The sequence below is a fragment of the Meriones unguiculatus genome, chromosome 4, assembly GCF_030254825.1.
Source record: "Meriones unguiculatus strain TT.TT164.6M chromosome 4, Bangor_MerUng_6.1, whole genome shotgun sequence".
Taxonomy (NCBI): Eukaryota; Metazoa; Chordata; class Mammalia; order Rodentia; family Muridae; genus Meriones; species Meriones unguiculatus.
This window is the reverse complement of record NC_083352.1, coordinates 89,298,655-89,313,175: the sequence shown is the minus strand read 5'-3', so window position 1 is coordinate 89,313,175 and position 14,521 is coordinate 89,298,655. Positions and strand designations below refer to the sequence as shown.

Here is a 14,521-nt window from a genome sequence, read left to right as displayed (position 1 = left end):
CCCATTCCCCTAGCCCCCAGGAGCAGATTTGGTTGGTAGAGAAGTGAGCTAGTTAGGGCCATGGCATGCTCCTGAGAGGGAGGCAACTCAGGCCAGGCTGTGTACCTGACCGTGAGCAGCCCTGGACACAGGGCTCCTGCTGAGACCACCTGAAGTGGAGAGGCCCCAGTCTGCCAAGGTCAGGGTTGGGCTGCCAAGGAATCCAGGAATGGAGACTGAGCAGGGAGAGGAGGAGAGAGGTGAGGGGGGCCTGCCAAACAAAATGGGGGCAGCCGTCACTGGGATGATTGACAGATCAGAATGGTGGGCTGAGCTGTCATGGGTATGTGGGTGTGTACACTCTTACAAAGGTGCAGGTAAAGGCCAGAGGTCAACCTTGGATGGAGAATGCTATTCCTCAAAAGCTACACAATCTGTTTATTTGTGTGTGTGTGTGTGTGTGTGTGTGTGTGTGTGAGTGCTTTGCCTGCAGGTATCTCTCTGTGCACCACAGGCATGCCTGGTGCCTAGGAAGTGGTGAGCCTCCACGTGGGTGCTGGGAAATGAACTCAAGTCCTTTTCAAGAACAGTAGGTGCTCTTAACCAGTGAGCCAACTCTCCAGCCCCTATTTATTCATTTTTGAGGAAGAGCCTCTCACTGGCCGAGGACTCATCCCTCATGCCACCATGATCAGCTTTTAAAAAAAAAAAATGTATTTTTATCTTTAAAATTCTGTGTATGAGTTTAGGTGCTAAAGAGGGTGTCATATCCGCGAGGTTGGAACTCCCAGCAGTTAGGAGCTACCTGGTCTGGGGGCTGGGAACCAAGGCTGGGTCCCCTGCAAGGGCAACCCTTGCTCTCAGCTGCCAAGCCGCCTCTCCAGCTGCTGTGCCCAGCTTTGATGTGAGTGCTGGCTACGGAACTCAGGTTCTTTGCATGCAAGCCCTTTCACCACTGAGCGCTCTCCGAAGCCCAGGAATTTGACCTCAGTGTGGGGAAGACAGGCCTGAGGAGGAGGTGGTTAGCAGGGACTCCCATGGAGACATGGCTGCAGGGGTGTCCTTGCAACTCCCTCCACAGTAAAAATCTGCAAGTGACAGTAAAGCAGAGCCATGGGCGCAAGTGACAGAATCAGCAACTGCAGGGGACCAGGCAGAGGAGGGGAGAAATGACTCCCCACATTGGTGACACAGAGTTGCTGCTGAGGTCAACAGGAGCCTGGCCAGGGCAGGTGCTCAGTGGCTTTCACAAAGCTCATCTTTCTAGGGCGGTGAAAGGGTGGGGTGGCAGAGCAGCTGAGGCACATACTTTTTTCCCCCTGTGGTCAACCCTTTTCTGGTACGTTCCTGCTTCTGGCATGACAGTCTTGACTTAAAACCAGAATCCTTTTCTGCTCTGCTGGATACCACAAGTATTTTCATACCAGGTTACTCAAGTCAGTTCTTAAGTGGTCAGAAAGTTTCGGAGAGAAAGCTCGCCTCTCCTGTAATATGTGGTTTGGGGTAGGGAGCCCGAGCCTCAGCGGCTTTTGCCTGCAGGGTGAGGAGTTTTCTGGGGGAATTCATGGCCCCCCGGGAGGAGGGAGACTCAGGGTATACAGCCCCTGTTTTCTGCTTTTTTTTTTTGGGTGGGTTGACGGGGTGGGAGGTAGGTTTCAAGACAGGGTTTCTGTATAGCCTTGGCTGTCCTGGACTTGCTCTGTAGACCAGGCTAGACTGGAACTCACAGAGCTCTGCCTGCTTCTGCCTCCCTGAGTGCTGAGATCACAGGCTTACATGGTGCTCATAGCCCTGCTTTGTGGTGCTTACACAGGAGGGAGTAATGTAGTCAGGTTCTGTGAGGAGGGGTCTGAGGGAGAGTAAAAAACAAAAGGAGGGGCTGTGGAACTGGGAAATGAATCTGGCTCTGTCTCAGGGTCCAGAAAGGGCCATTCTGAGGAGGAGGCATTGCGGCTGAGTCTTCATGCATGAGGAAGAATGAAGGAAGGTCATGGTAAGGAGAGGAGCAGCCAGGCAGAAGGGCTTCCGTGGGTAGTGTGAGGCTCCTTGGCTGTGTGAGGGGGCAGGTTGCCGGAAGCAGAGGGGCCGTGCCTCACAGGGCCATACCAACCATGTGAAGAGCCTAAAGGAGCAATTGCAGGGGTGAGGAGGGCGGTGACAGAGTCAAGGTGAGACCCGCTCAGGCCGGGGCAGAAGTCAGGGATCTGTAGGAGGCTTTGGAGCCTTCCTGGACCATGTGTAGACTAGAATGCTGGCTGAGGAGGAAGTACGAGGTGAGGGAGAGAGGGAAGGCTGAAAGGCTGGCCTCCGTGGGCAGGGCTCTAGGTGTTGCTGCTCCCAAGAGGTAGGCACCGTCTTAAGCTTTCTTTGGACTTCCCAGCCTTTGAAGAACTCTGAAATCTGCAGCCCTTGAGGTATCCAGATAATATGGGTGGTGGGGCAGAGAGGGGGTTCAGATGCCTGACCACCGGAGCCCCCACACTCCTTGTCAGCCTCACCTCGGCTGTGACTCGGGGCTTCCTCTGGCACTTAGCTAGCAAATGCTGGGTCTGTTGGGGAGGCCAAATCTGGAGCCTGGACCCGTAAGGCCGCTCAGGGCAGTGCAGGGGACAGGGGACAAGACACTCCCCCTCCCCAGTCTGCTCCCAAGTACACAAGTTATTCATTCCTTGCGTGGCTGAGGCCGGAACCCAGGGCCTAGAATGTGCTAGCACAGGAACTGCTATGCTACATGCCTTCCCAGGTTCCCTTGTATGGTCCTTCCACTCAGAGTTTGTTGTTTCAATCTGCATGTCTCTTCTGTCAAGTGTGAATATTTTTTTTCAGCCATTTAAAAATGTACCTTATCCGTTTGTTAGCTTACCTGTGTATGTGCCTGGGTGCCACAGTATGCATATGGAAAATTTGCAGGAGTTAGTTCCCGCCTTCCATCACGTGGATCCTGGGGATCAAACTCGGGTCCTCAGACTTGGCAGCCGGCGTCTTTACTCACCGAGCGAGCCCTCTTGCCACCCTCAGCCGTTATTTTCTGAATGCCATTTCTTTTTCAATCTCATCTCTTGATACTTTAGCTGCCCCTGTGTTAGACTTCTCGTTAGCGTTCCTGAGGCTCCATTTGTTGTGTTTACTCTCAGCCAACTGGTAATGTTGTAAGTCTTTGTGGGTGCACAAGCATGTGCCCATGGGTCTGTGCGAGTGCGTCATACTCCCAAGTGCTCGTGGAGGTCAGAAGACAGTCCTCCAGTCCTTCCTTGATCCAGGGTCTCTTGTTGCTCCTCAGCAGGCACAGCAGCCTAGCCGCTCCCACAGGTCCAGGGAGTGTAAGGCCCCTTCCTTCCCTTGAAGGATGCCGTGATGCCTGACCCACTGCACAGCTCCCCAGTTCCCGTTGGTATTTTCTGTTGTTCTGACTCTGAGGTCACTGAGCATTCCTTCTTGTATCTTCTTGTTTTGCCTTTGTTTGATTTTTCCTAGGGTCTTGTATAGATCTCAGGCTGGCTTAGAACTTGCTGTAAAGCCAAGGCTGGTCTTGAACTCCTGCTCTTCCTGCCTCTCTCTACCTCCGAAGTGCTGTATTACAGGCATTCACTACCGTACTGGCCCTTAAGCCTATCCACTCACTTTCCCTTCCTTCATGTGTGTATATATGCGTGTGCGTATGTATATGTAGGTGTGTATATGTATTAGCCATTGAGCTATTTTTCAGTTATTTCTCTGTGCAGATTCTCTCCTCATGAAGTCTTTATTTTTTCCAGTCCTGGAGATCGAATCTAGGGCCTCACACATGCTCTCCCACTGACCTATAACACTCAGACTTCCTTGCACTTTTTTGAGACAGTGTCTCCCTATGTAGCCCAAGACTGTTCTCCGATTTTCTTTGTAGGTTTTTTTCATAGGCCTTCTCTGTGTAGCCCTGGCTGTCCTGGAGCTTGCTCTGTAGACCAGGCTGGCCTCCAACTCACAGAGACCCACCCGCCTCTGCCTGGTGAGTGCTGGAATGAAAGGTGTGTGCCACCACCGCCCAACTTAATTTTTCAGTCCTCTGCCCCAGCTTCCCACGTGCCTGTGCTGCCAGTGCCTGCTTCCACGCCGCCACTGAATATATGTTACAGCTGATTTGGTGGTCAGCTCCATTTCGTGTCTCCACTTTGAGTTTGCCTGTGTACAGGCCACGTTTTCCTACATCTTCCTGTTGGTCATTTCTGTCACGTGCCGGACAGTACGGCCAATGCTGTTCAGCAGATGCTGCCCTGACAGGACAGGTAAGGACTTTTGTTCAGTCAGTCATTCATTTAATTGGGGATCAGCTCTTTCTTTACCAGAACTGTGTGTTTTCTTTTCCTTTTTATGCTTGTTTGTATACGAAGGGACACACACATGGCACATCCCGTGTGGAACGGTCAGAGGACACCTTATGGATGTCATTCCTCACCTTCTATCATGTGGGTCATGAGGACTGAACTCATGTCTTCAGGCTTAGCAGCAAGTGCTACCGTTGAGCCACCTCTCGGCCCTCTGGCTGGTTTGTTGGGATGAGTCTTTGGGGATGAAGTTAGTCTGTTGGTTTTCTGAGGTCCTGCCGAAGCCTTGGGGTTCTAAAGACCTGTCTGGCTGTCGGAAAGACAATCCTCACCCAGCCCCACCTCGTCCCGGTCCCTCACATGTCCCTCACATGTCCCTGAAAGGTGTTCTGTGTTTCCTGAGTTATATCTCCCCTCATGGCCTTTGCAGCTGTGACATTTAGGGCCCATCCATCGAACGTGCAGTTTTGTGTCCCCTTCTCCCTGTCCTGAGATTCCTGAGGAAGGAAGGGAGCAGCAGTCTCCTGGGGCACCAGTCTCCATTTCCTCATCTAGAAAGTTCCCGCAGGCAGACAGTCGGGGGGACTGTGCACGCCCGCCCATTCCTTTCTCAGGAACACAGTGCGCGTTTTATTGGGTTTCCTGACCATGGAGGAGGGAGAGGCAGCAGCGGTTACTTGCCAAGAGTCGGAATCCCATCATCCACGTGTTACAGCCCTGCCTCTGCGCAGTCCCAAGTCACATTTTCCTCATGAAGTTCCTGGCCGTCGCTCTGTACTTCCACCCGTTCTTTTACACTGAGCTTAAAAACACTTACACGTCTCTACTTATCTCTGTGTGTGGCAGCACCCCGGTGGCAATCACAGGACGAGAGTGGGGCCTTGCCACCATGTGAGTTTTAGGAACTGGACTCAGGGTTGGTCCTGACCTAGCGTCTTTACCTGCCGAGCCATCTCGCTGGCCCTACAGTGAACTTTTGAGGTATTGATTTTATTTAAAATCTCTACAAATTGTATTTGCTTTCTGTGGTTGGGTGTTTTGCCTGTGCACTGTGCACTGTGTATGTATTGTGTGGGCTCCTGACGTCTGCAGAGGCCAGAAGAAACTGTTGGATCGCCCGGAACTGGAGTTACAAACGGTTGCACCATTATATGGGCGCTGAGACTCAAACCCAGGTCCTCTGTAAGAGTAAGAAGTGCCCGTAACACCTGAATTTGAACCCCAAAGAATTTATCATTATTTATTATTATTATTATTAGGGGTTTTTGTTGTTGTTGTTGTTTGTTTGTTTTTAGACAGGTTTCCCTGTGTAGTCTTGGCTGTCCTAGAACTCACTCTGTAGACGAGGCTGGCTTTGAACTCACAGATCTGCCTCTTCTGCCTCCCAAGTGCTGGGATTAAAGGCATGCACTGGCATCACCTGGCTTTATTATTATTTTATAATGTATGAGTGCTCTGTCTGCATGCACACCTATACGCCTGAAGAAGGTATCCACTCCCCTTATAGATGGTCATGAACTACCATGGGTCTGCTGGGAATTGAACTCAGGACCTCTGGAAGCCAGAAAAGGGTGTCTTACCCCCAGGAGCTGGAGTCACCGAAGGTTGTGTTGCCGTGTGTGTGTGCTTTGACCTGAACTCGGGTCCTCTTTGAGAGCATTTGCTCTTCTTGACCAGTAAGCCGTTCTCCTGCTTCATTTGTCCATCTTGACCCTTCAAAGAGGGTCTTACTATGTAGCCCCGCCTGGCCTGGAACTCATAGAGATCCACCTGCCTCTGCCCCTTGAGTACAGGTGTGTGTCGCCACACCTGACCGTTTCTCCAGCTTTCACTGCCCCTTGCCTGCTAGGCATAGAACCCAGGGCCTTCGGTAGACACTGTCCCACTGAGTCACACTCCTGTCACACTGAACTCGTGTAAAGATTCTGGCCTGGAGAGAGGGCTTAGTGGGACAGGCATGAGCACTTGAGTTTGGCCCCTCAGCATCTATGTAAAGCCGGGTGTGGCCGTGGGCACCTGTGCTGTCAGAGCTGCTGGAGGCAGAGCCGGGAGGATAAAGGGCTTGCTGTCTGTTGGCCTACCTCTAGCTTGTAAGAGTCTGCCTCCAAGGAATAAGGTGGAGGGCGATGGTGCGAGACAGTTGATGCCACTCTGGTCTGTATGTGTGTGCATGTGTGCGCACACATATACACAATTCACAGTTCTGGCCACTTTTAAACTATTTATTTATTCGTGTGTGTGTGAGGTGTATGCATGTGAGTGTAGGTACCAGGAGAGGCCAGAAGAGGTATCAGATCCGCCAGGAGCTGGAGTTATAGGCAGTTTGAAGCCACCTGACAGGGGTGCTGGGCTAAACTCAGGGCTTCTGGAAGGGCTGGAAGTGCTCTTCACTGCTGAGCCATTTCTCTGGCCCTCTGGCCACACCCCTGTGTTCACTCAGTCATCTAACAAAAAACGGGAGTGTTGCAAAGTGTGCTGTGTCTAGGCACTGTTCAAGGTACTGAACTTGCAACTGTGCAAGACGGCAAAAGTCTTCGTGGAGCTGAGAGCCGAGTAGGACAGGCAGCCAATCAGCAGGCAAGTCAGTGCCATGTCATCACTATGTCCTCAGCAGCAGAGAAAGACACCGTCTGACCCTGATGTCAGTGGCCGGACAGGTCACTCCACCCTACCCGGGCACCTTCCCTCAGGCAAAGCAAGATAGGATGTGGTAGAATTTCCAGAGTGAGCCAGAGCAAAGCAAAGAAAGTTTATTTAGTAAGCAGACAGACAGATGGACAAAGGGCAATCTCAAGACACAGACACTGGCTTCTCAAGGGAGAAAGTCACCCAGGTATCTACAATGGCTATTTATAAGATCCTTCAGCTTTCTAAGATTCCTAAAAAGATGTAATTTGTAAGTTTTTGGGTTTATTTTAGCTATGCAGGGTTTCTCTGCCTAGCCCTGGCTGTCCTGAACTCACCCTGTAGACCAGGCTGGCTTCAAATTCACAGAGATCCACCTGCCCCTGCCTCCCAGAGTGCTGGGATTACGGGCATTGGCCACTGCGCCCAGCTATGGAGGTGATTTGTGCTTTGTCGGCTGCGCTGAAGTTTCTCTCGGCTCAGTAGGCAGGAGAGGCAGCCTGGATCCCAGAGGGAGGGGTTTCTATCAGTGTGACTGTGATGAGGCCATGAAGACACAGGGCAGGGAAGGGGTGGGGTTGGGGATGAGGCTGAGCCTCTCAGGTGAGCTCAGAGAAGCCTCCCTGCAAGCATGTCGTCAAGGATACCAGCAAGAAGGGCCAAGTGTGGAGAGCCACGGGAGAGCTTTAGGCAGAGGGCACACCATGGTGTCAGCGGATGCTGGAAAGTTCTTTATGGCTCCACGTGGAAGAGGGAAGCGGCAGGAGGCTGCTGCAGTACTGCAGGCAGGCACATCTAGACCATGTCGGGTCTAGAGATGCGGGAGCAGGTCGTGCTCGGAACACAGTCTAAAGGCAGGGCCTTCAGGAGTGGTCTGCATGGATTATACGCTTCAGTGATGAACTCCTAGTCACTAATAGAACATCTGTGTCACATTAAGCAAAGGAATAAAAGCGCTTCCCCTTGGAGTCCAGATATGAGTTCTCCACCACACACTTCCTGCATCTTCTCTTCTGTGGGAAACTGTGCCGGCCTGAAGAAGGCTGTCTTGTGAATTTGTCTGTCCCTGAGTGTGACTGTGTGTGACTGTCTATCTTCACACAGGGCTTCTCTCTTACTGAACAGCACAGGGGAAGGGATGGGACACTTTACAGGAATCTTATCCAGAATTTTATAAGGATTAAGTCACTGCCTTCAACTGTCCCAGACGACAACAGTAACACAAACGTCGCTGTTTATCAGCCAATAGCCATAAATGGATATTCGTTTCAGAAGGCTGATTTTAACCTCCGTAGCTGCTGCTTTCAGCAAACGACACACGTGCACTGTTCGGGGTCAGGGGCACGGAAGAGAGCCTGATTTCAGATCGCAGCCATGTGCTAGCTTCAGTTGTAGGCTCGGTGGGAAATCGGGAGCAAGTCCGGTTAGTTGCTACATTGCTCTTCGAAAAGCAGGTTAACAGGCAGACTGAGTACACCCTTGGATAGCCCCTATTCTTGTTTTTTTGAGATAGGGTCCTACTAGGTAGCTCAGCTGGCCTTGAACACCTCTTCCTCGTTGCCTTCACCTCTCAAATGCTGGCATGACAGGGTGTGCCACCATGCTGCGTACACTTGGAAGAACCCCCTTTTCTGCCTGAGAGAACTGGTCTGTGGAGCATAGGGTTTGGCTTCCGTGAGTTCTCTGTGGAACTGAACTTTTGCTTTGGGAGGCTTCCCCCCTGCTCTTTTCTGAGCATGCGCGGCTCTTCTGTCATTTACATGTGGGCCTTATATTGAGACTGGGCTGCAACACAGTGGCTGACTGCCGGCCAGACTGCAGGGGCCTGTCTGGTGGCTTTGGGGCTTCCTGTTGCCTCATGTACACTGAGATACTAGGTTCCAAAAATAAGTGCCCCTAAAACTCCCACCTTTTTGACCTGGGCTAGGATGATCTGAGCACCCTGGGCCCGGCTTGGGCTCTACTCCCCATCACAGCTACAGGACCCTCAGGGCTAGGATGATCTGAGTACCCTAGGCCTGGCTTGGACTCTGCTCCCCATCACAGCTACAGGACCCTCAACTGCTTGTTCTGTTCCACCCCTCCAGGCTGTCACTCACAGACCCAAGGTGGCTTCCGCCAAGAGGATGAGCAGGTTCCTGAAGCACTTCACCATGGTTGGGGATGACTACCACACGTGGAATGTCAACTACAAGAAGTGGGAGAACGAGGAGGATGAGGAGGACAAGGAGGAGGCAGCCCCCACAGCCGCTGAGGGCGAGGGCAGCACCTCCCCTGATGCCGAGGCTGGCCCTGTCCCCACACCCAGGCCATCGCTGGACTTCAGGGGCAGGCTGAGGAAGCTCTTCAGCTCCCACAGGTTTCAGGTAAGAGATGAGGCTGCCAGGTCTCCAGGGTGGCAGCCCTTCTGCCCCCGCCACCCGTGCATCCCACAGGGGTTTTCCGAGCGCCTGCCACACGCTGTGTCCCGTGGTCTGACTTGTCTTAACCTCTGAAAGAAGGTTAAAGGTCATTCCTTCAGAGGATATGACTTGGGCATGACAAAGGAGGACACGTGGACCTGTGCTGCAACTTTGAAAACATGACCTCAGGGACAGGCCAGACAGGGAAGGTCCCAGTTGCAAGGGATGGTGGGTAGCTGAACTGTCCAGAACGCATGCACAGCTGGGTAGACAGATGGGAGGCCGTGGGAGGGAGGGAAGGAGGAAGTGGGTAGATGCTTTCAAAAGATGGGATTGCCTTTTGGGGCAGTGGAAACACACCAGAGCCAGACGGCGCTGGCAGCTGCAGTCTTACGGCTGCACAGGGCCACAGATCTTTAGGCGACCTATGAATGGTCACTTTACGCTGGTTATTTCCACACTGTGGAAAGTCTGCCTGTGTGTACACGCAAAGTACGCTATGAGAGAAGCATTCATTCGACAGAGTGCCTGCCTCTGGACACGGTCAGGAGGGTTCCCTGCTCTGCAAGCTCATCACCACAGGCCTCAGACCCTTCCTTAAGGGGTGGAGACAAGGACATACGGGCTGGGGAGGTGGCTAATGTGCTTGTGCCAGCATGAGGGTCCTGTGTTTGGCTCCCCAGCACCCAGGGAAAATGTTGGGTGTAGCAGTACGTGCCAGTGATCCCAGCACTGGGAGGTAGAAACAGGTTTCTCGCTGGCCAGCTGGGGATCCCCAAACTGGCTCTTGCTGTCATCACCTCGCCAGACGCTGCCATGGGGAGAGGGAAGGGACTTCCTAGCTTCAGAGAGAAACAGCTGAGCTGAGCTCTGTCTGTGGAGGCCATCTGTCCCAACACTGTGAAGGGCAAATTTTCAAAAGATTTATGTATGTATAAGTGTGTGTGCACTGTTTGCATGCTGGAGCCCTTAGAGGCCAGGGGCGTCCAATCCCCTGGAGCTGGAGTTCCAGGTGCGCGTAAGCCACCTGATGAAGGTTCTACAAACCGAACCTAGGTCCTCTGCAAGAGCAGTAAGCATTCTTAACCACTGAGCCCTATCTCCAGCCCTGTGAACAAGGGCAGGCTCCTGCCTCTGCTCTGAAGTGGCAAGCAGGTGTCTAAAAGCATGGCTACCCTAGGAGAATGCAAGAGAACAAGGGTAGAGGGATGGGCACAGTTCCTGGTGGGCCCAGTACCGCAGGGAGGCACTTTAGGGATGCCGCTCCGGGCATCAGAGCCCAAAGCCCTTCCGGACGCAGGGAGAAGCCGGCCTGGCCTCATCACTGTTCTCAAGGAAAATATGTCTTTGTCTTTTCTCCACTTAAAGCTAGACAACAACCCAGCACCCCTTGCATCTTGCCAGCCCCTCTGAGGCTGCAGCAGGAAACATGGTATTATGTTGTTGGGGTTGAAATCCCAAACCTGCAATTTCAGAGCAATTGGAGGGAGCCAGTTTCCTTCCAGCTGTCAAGGGAGCCCCGCCCCCACCCCCCTGGATGTCCCTGCCTCTAGAAGGGACTCATCCCGCCACTCTGCCTGCTGGTCTTGGGTCTGACACAAGGTACTTATCCTCTGAGGCGGGAGGGGGAGTGACCCACCTATTGTGGGGGGGCAGCAGGCTGGTGTGACAGTCCGCAGAGTGGCCGGAATAACAACTGCCGCTTAGCATGGCTAGATGACCCCTGCAGACAGAAGTCAGGAGTCAGATAGTCAGTCGGGACTGTCACCTGGCACTCAGGGCCGAGCGCAGCAGGTCCCAGGGGTGGAAGGTCATGTTTCAGGCAGGGGACCGAGTCTGTTGAGGGCCTGGTATGGAAGGAGACTGTAGTCTGCTGAGCAGGGGAGTGGAAAGGGGTGCAAGGCTCCTGGGGAGAAAGCAGCGTGGTTGCTCAACGAGGTGGGCAGTGCTGTGGACAGGCTCTGTGTGGGTGACATGGACAGATCAGCTGAGGACCTTGGATGGAAGCCAGATGGGATGGGAGGAGAGGCAGGGGTTCAGGACTCTTGCTCTCTGGCGGTAGGATCTGCAGGACATGGTGACAGGGTGCTGTCACTTGTTACATGACGTGGCATAAGGAGGGAAGACACAATGTCAGGTTCCAGGGAAGGCCAACCTGGGATGGGTTTGGCACTTTGATCTTGACCAACAGGCAGCCAGAGCTAAGCCCTCTGCTCACCAGGCCTCAGTGCCCACTGTCACTCAGAGAACAGGGTGTGGCCAGCTGAGGCTTCTGTTCCAGTCCCCAGTGCAGGCTGGTGGAACCCTGCAGTTGGCACCCCACAGGGGAGGGTGTGCAGCCAGCTGGAGGGTTACCAGTTCCTAGATGACAAGCACCTTTTCTTGGTCTTTCACTTCTAACTTCAGGTGACAGTGATGTGGTATGAAATTAGTCATTTTAAAGTGAGTATGTCTGTGGTGTGTAGTGTATAGGATACTTTATTCAGTTTAGAATATTGTCACTGTCCATCCTGTCCTGCTGGGACACCTCAGTCTGCATTTTACCTGCGACCTGGGGACCATCGAATCCCGAGGTTCTAGCTGCCTGCACCCAGCGTAACACATTCACAGCTCATCCATACGGTAGCGCAGATCCACGCTTCATGCCTTTTCCTAGCTGTGGTGGTGAGCCTGTTCTCAGAATGGCTGCGCTTGGGTTTTAGATCATGTGACTTTGCGGATCCTTCTAGTTCTAAAATAACCAAGAATTTAAAACAAAAACAAAATCCAGACTGGGAAGATGGTTCTGTCACTAAAGTGCTCGTAACAGGGCCCCAGGTTCTGGGGCCCAGAACCCAGGCTTTAAAAGGACAGCCCACGAGTCAGGAGGGGCACGAGAGGAGAAGCATTTCTGAAATGGCCGGCCTAGCACTGGACAGGGATCACATACCCTGGGAACCACTACATGGAGCTAGTTCAGCTTTAATCCCAGAGAACAAAGGTTGTAACCCTGGGGAGTGGGGGAGGGCTCCAAGGATGGATGTACATAATTGGTTGAAACTAGGAACTTCAAGGATGCTTGATTTGCATTAAACTGCACTCTCCTATCCTATCAACGGGAACACAGTACCTAATTATCCTATAGGCACAGGGAGGGGAGAGCTGACAGGGAGTACTCTCCAGATGAAGTCAGGCAGAAAGCAGGAGGCCCTGCCAGGAGAGGGAGTCCCGCATCTTAACCCTCCCTCAGAATGGCTATCCATACTGAGAGGACTGCAACCTCAAACAGCAGGGTCCTTCCAACAGAAGAAGCTGCTGTGTAGCACTGAGGAGAGGCAGGAGTCCTGGGGCTCGCTGGCTGCTGAGCCTAGTGAGCCCAGGCCAGCTCAAGACTCTGTCTCAAAACCTAGGGTCAGACCATGTATGGTGGCGCACACCATGATTCCCAGCACTCAGGAGGCAGAGGCAGTGGGATCTCTGTGAGCCTGAGGCCAGCCAAGGTTACACAGTGAAATCCTGTTCCAGCAACAACAAAGCCAAGGTGGGGACTTATAGGGGAGAGCGTCTGAGGGTGTCCTTCAGCCTCCATGGGCACATGCACCCACAGGAACATAAAGAAAACACTGAACCGCCCCCGTCCCCGCCATTAGTGCCTGCACCCCCACCCCAGTCTGTCACCTGACCGCCATCACTGTCCTTCCCCCACTCCAGGACGTCACATCCCCACCCTTGTCCTTCCAGTATCCAGGAAGCCCTGCCTTCTCCCTCTTGCCCCTGACCACACAGGGTGGACATGTCCCACTCTGAGAGCAGGACTTTCCCCGCTACTCCCTGAGGACGGGCAGTCTTTGGTGTGCTGGGGAGGTCCCTTCCAGACCCGAGAGTCCCCTAGGCTGTGGTGTGTCCAACTTACTAAGCATTTGTTCTGTGTGTGCCTCAGCACCAGCAAACCACACAACTAGAAAATGGAACTCATTTGCCTTTCGGAGCGGCATTTGCTTTGAGAGCTGGTGCTGGAGAAACAGACTGGATGGCCAGGGGCCAGCGAGGAGCAGGGTGGCCCATTCAGGTCTCATGTCCTCATACCCTCTTGCTCCTCCCCCAGGTTGTCATCATCTGCCTGGTGATCCTGGATGCCCTCCTGGTGCTTGCTGAGCTCCTCCTGGACTTGAGGATCATTGAGCCAAATAAGAAAGACTATGTGGAAAAGGTGTGCATGGGGCACAAGCGCAGGCGGGGCAGGTCCACGGGAGGTGCAGCGCCCGGGCCTGTGTGTGTTGGCCTGAGCACAGCCCCAGCCACCTTTACTTTTCAGTTCAGACAGACTAGCCTCAGCTAGGTTCCTGCCTCGGCTTCCCAAGTGCCGGGATTGCAGCATATATAGATGTATTTATTATATACATGTATGTAATATATTATATATATATATACATATATATTTTTTAAGACAGGGTCTTGTTACGTAGCATTGACCTTGAACTTTCAATCCTCCTGCTCAGCTTCCCAAGTACTAGGATGAGAGCCAGGCCTGGCCAGATATGTCTAAGTCTGGCACTGCCTAGTTATCTCTAAAGGGTGGAACCCTTGTCTGTGATGGTGACAGCTGGCCCCAACGCTGTGTCCTCCCTGGTGGCCAGGCAGTGGTGGTTGAGGCTGGCGGGTGGCCAGAGACTAGCCTGTGACAGTGCTCCCTACTCACTGTTCCCTCAGGCGTTCCTCTACATGAGCTTCGCCATCCTGGTCTTCTTCGTGTGGGAGATTTTCTTTAAAATCTTCGTCTTCCGATTGGAGTTCTTCCACCACAAGTTTGAAATCCTGGACGCCATTGTGGTGGTGGTGTCCTTTGTCCTTGACCTTGTCCTCCTGTTTAAAAAGCACCAGTTTGAAGCTCTCGGTCTGCTGATCCTGCTACGACTCTGGCGGGTGGCCCGGATCATCAATGGTGTGTCTCCTGTGCTCCTGGGCTACACAGGGGTGTGGGCGCTGTGCTGGGTACTGAGGGGGCAGTGCAGTTAGCAGATGCCCAGCATCTTAGGCCTGGCCTGTGCTGAGGCTGCCTCCTGGGAATCCAGAGAAACATACTACGGTAATACCTGGGGACGAGCTGCTCTCTCTAGCTGCAGACCAGGAGCGCTCAAGTCATTTTACACTTTTGGCCATGCTTTTCATGGTTGTCAGAAAGTAGTTAGGGAAATGTAGGACTTGTAGCTAAGGTATCTCTTGGGACTCCTGCCC

At 53.0% G+C, this 14,521-nt stretch overlaps 1 protein-coding gene across 2 annotated transcripts in view; it reads left to right on the top strand.

The window, feature by feature from the left end:
* Hvcn1 (hydrogen voltage gated channel 1) overlaps positions 1-14,521 on the top strand; it is a 30,763-nt gene that overhangs the window by 12,811 nt on the left and 3,431 nt on the right. For both annotated transcript variants that reach the window (XM_021631338.2, XM_060382426.1), the window contains 3 exons: positions 8,993-9,271; positions 13,392-13,496; positions 13,997-14,228. In XM_021631338.2, the coding sequence (XP_021487013.1) occupies positions 8,993-9,271; positions 13,392-13,496; positions 13,997-14,228 (616 nt within the window). The remainder of the gene's footprint in view (positions 1-8,992; positions 9,272-13,391; positions 13,497-13,996; positions 14,229-14,521) is intronic.